Source organism: Lolium perenne, chromosome 4 (assembly GCF_019359855.2).
Source record: "Lolium perenne isolate Kyuss_39 chromosome 4, Kyuss_2.0, whole genome shotgun sequence".
In the NCBI taxonomy this organism is placed as follows: Eukaryota; Viridiplantae; Streptophyta; class Magnoliopsida; order Poales; family Poaceae; genus Lolium; species Lolium perenne.
This window is the reverse complement of record NC_067247.2, coordinates 125,826,658-125,830,444: the sequence shown is the minus strand read 5'-3', so window position 1 is coordinate 125,830,444 and position 3,787 is coordinate 125,826,658. Positions and strand designations below refer to the sequence as shown.

The following is a 3,787-nucleotide window of genomic DNA, read 5'->3' as shown; positions in this document are numbered from 1 at the left end:
CGGCCAGTAGTACTGTACATGTTCTAATCCGAGCTAGTTCTACTTTTTTGTTTTTGTTTTCGAGAATCAGCTACTGTATACTATAATAAAAAAAATTATGAACTCTAATCCGACTATCCGAGTTAGTAGCACATTTTTCCTAGGGAACATGTTACATTTCGACTTGCTTGCAGGGCTGGCCCGGTACTGACAGCCAGGAGGCTGTGCCGTCTTTAGTTCAATAACTTGACACATATTTGTTGGCTGAAATTTTATGTTCCTTCTTTGGGCCTTCTCTCCCAGTCTCGTCTAGTTTGCCAAAAGAGCCCGTTCCTGGTCGACAACTCGAGGGTTTCTTGCCGACGGCCAAGGGCCAACTGAAGCAGCTCCTCGCCCTTCCCTCTTTGCCCGACGAATTCTAATGGCTGAACTCGACTTTTGCGGCGGTGGCCGCCGCCAGGCGCCACCCCTGGTAAGTGAATTCCGCAAAGCCTTCTCAATTAACCCATTCATCTGTGAGAAGAACTCGCGATCTCTCTTGATTCGTTTCATACATCTTCACAAGGTTCAGTTTGCCAGACACGAACATTCGTCTCCCGCTACCCTTGATTCCTTACTTGTTTCAATGTGCATCAGCAGAGGATGAGGAGGTCGATGCATGCCCTCTGCGATAGCATTGTGGAGGAGATCTTCCGCCGCCTGCCGGCCAAGTACCTCCACCGGGTCCGCGCCGTATGCCGCCGTTACAACGACATCGTCCTCAGCCCGGGGTTCGTCGCGCGCTACTGGCAGTCGCATTCCCGGCACCTCTCCGGCGTCTTTCTGCAGACCGAGCCGCTGGTTCGTCCCTGGGGACACTTTCCCGATTTCCTCGCCGGCTCCCCCCGCCCGTCCGCGACGGAGTCCATATTCGCTTCAGACCTCGGATTCTTGCCTCACTTCTTGCCCGAGTCTCAGTCGCAGGGTGAACCTGTGGACGACGCCGAGAAGATCTTCATCGTGCACTCGACGGCTGGCCTGGTACTGTGTTCCAGGGGCCGGATCAACGCAGTGCAGTACTACATCTGCAACCCGGTGTCCTGGCAGTGGGTGCCTCTCCCGGAGCTGCCGCTGCCGTTGCGTTGCAATTCTTTGTATGGCCTCTTGTCGGTGACTGATAACGGAGATGGCATCATCAGGTGCTTTCAAGTTTTCCTCTTTAACCACCCTATGGATTGGAAGAAGACAGGTGGGTGTCTGGATCTTAAGATTTTCTCTTCAGACACCGGCGAGTGGAGGGCCACGGCCATCCGGTCCCCGCAACTAGGTGAGGATCCATATCCACCTGTGTTTCTTGGCCAGAGTGGCACTGCATACTGCGCTGGAGGCTGTGTCAAGGACAAGGTCATTGCATACAACTGCGATCGCTACTCCATCCAGGCCCTTCAGTTGCCTGAAAGTGTTCCTGACGCTCCATACAACCCGAACCGGTGCATAGGAGAGCGCCATGGCGGTGGTCTTCGGTATGCACATTTTGACTACTCAGTTTTTGAGGTGTGGGATCAGCTGCGAGAAGGTAAAAATGGCATGTGCTGGACCCTGGTTCACCAAGTTGGTGTCATGGAACTTGCACAACGGTACCTGCAAACGGCACCTCGTGCGGCTAGATTTGCTGAATCAACTATCCAGGGTCGCATCAACTCCAACTCCCTCTTCCGGGTACTTGGCTTTCATCCGACAGAAGATATAATCTACATGGATGTGGCTGATACTGTGGCCGCCTATTCCATGGAGCACGGAGTAATGAGGTACGAAAGCCCTCGCCGGTGCTATCGCATCGATATATTCCCGTATGTGCATCCGGCTCACCCAGTGCAGATCCCCACGATAAAGAAGGCACCACAGGAGTAGAGGTACTCCCATGTTAATATGAGTTAAATCTTTACTTGTTTTTGTGCGCTTCCAATTAAGCAAGCCATCATGGTTATTTACTTATTTGTGTGAATGTTATGTTGTTTAGAATGGATATGGCAGATTAGCGGGCGCCACCTTGGGGTCTGTCTCTGATGTTTGTCTAAACTCAACCCCATCAATATGCATGGATGTTCTATGGTGCATTTATTTTCGAAACTTTTCAAACTTATATCTTCCATAAGAACAAGTTTTTCGTGTAATATGATTACCTTGGGCCGCGGTCGCACTTGTATCACAATATTGCTTAACTTGTTTTTAGAAGAACAGGGCATACCCCCAGTTCCATTTCTGAAAACAGATCATCACAGAGTATTTGCTTAACTTGCTAACAATGGCTATGGCCGGCAGAGGTGCCAATTAGGGGTCTCTCTGATGTTTGTTTGAACTCCACCCCATCAATGTGGATGGATGCCATATCTTGCATAACTTAAGCAGATTGCCTCCTTTACACAATGTGGTATCACAAGATTGCCCATGATCTGTAGTGCAAATACGTCTCAATTTCAGAAGTGCGAGGGATTGCATCTATAAAATACCTAAAAGGGGTATCAGTATCACATACGCATTGTCATTCATAATGGACTATGTGATCAAATGATCATTCAATTATCTCAACAGTGCGCCTGTTGAATGGGCTATGTGATCAAATGACCAGTTTTATTGTTTTTTTTTAGGAAAACACTATCTGTCAGCACTGACAGAAGCCTCTCTCAGGAAATGCAACTTCCTTGCCTATCAACGTCTTGTAGCCCCTGTATGGGCTGGTGTCTGCTTGAAGTTATTAAAACCGAACACGCTATCCTGGCACTTGCATCCTATTAAATTCAGACAATTGCTAGCTTTTCTATCAATACACTTGCATTCCGGTACTTGATCTACAAAAATAAATTCAGACAACTGCTAGCTTTTCTACCAATGCTCTTGCATTCCAGTACTTGATCTACAGAAACACACTGCAATTTCTTATGGAAAAATGTTGTGCAGTTATTTTAAAGTTTAGAATATGGAGCCAGGATCAGGCTGGAGAACATGACTGTAGAGTAGGACATTCGAGCCGTGCCCCCTATATTAAACTTAAAAAAATTAAAATTTTGAGCAACTACGATAAAAGAGGCACAAATTTAAACATAAACGATGAAATTCGTCGTTCGGTGGCTCATTCTTTGGCAGCGGGCTATTGCCCTCTTACCGGGCGAGCTTCATCTCCCAGCGTTGGCGGAAGAAGGAATTCCACATCATGTGGTTATTCAGATCCCAACGGGTATCTGCGCATTGATGTGGTGTGAGCTGGCCGTAGTAGTGCTGGTGGATGGCCGCCTCCCTTGCCACTACACGCGGCTCCGGAGGGAGAGGGATGCCTCGGGCTCTGAGCATCCACTTGCAAGGCGACCACATGTTCAGCGAGGCCATGTACCCTGCCTCGTAGAGGGCACGATCCTCGTAATCGTGGAGGGTGCGGCGGCCAAAGTCGTTCGCCACCGCTGGGTCGCCATCGTAGCGCTCCACCCTGGCTTGTTCGGTGTATCGACGGCTATAGGGGAGACGAGGAGGTGTGAGGCAGAATGTGGGGGAGCCGCAAGCGAAGTGTGAGCGACGAGCGGGCTGCTAGGTGGAAAGGGAGGGGAACATGTAAGAAATCTTGACGGGAACTCTTGGGAAGGTGCGGGATTGGGCAATTGCGCAGCCACGTGCAATCGAATGGACGCGTTGCTCGTTCGAGTGCCGACACCCGAAAATCTATCATGCGCCATTAACTCGGCAGGAGATGGTGCGTAGACGATGACCCGATGGCTCAGTTCTAGGTGGGGCCATCGGCCAGATACAAATCCTCCCGCCCATCATACACCGCCCGTTT

At 49.8% G+C, this 3,787-nt stretch overlaps 1 protein-coding gene across 1 annotated transcript; it reads left to right on the top strand.

The window, feature by feature from the left end:
* The first annotated feature begins 223 nt into the window (after positions 1–223).
* LOC127348610 (putative F-box protein At3g28280) lies at positions 224–2,253 on the top strand. Its single transcript, XM_051374575.2, has 2 exons — positions 224–451; positions 619–2,253. The coding sequence occupies exons 1-2, from the start codon at positions 401–403 to the stop codon at positions 1,867–1,869; spliced, it is 1,302 nt and encodes a 433-aa protein (XP_051230535.1). The 5' UTR covers positions 224–400; the 3' UTR covers positions 1,870–2,253.
* Positions 2,254–3,787: the final 1,534 nt, after the last annotated feature.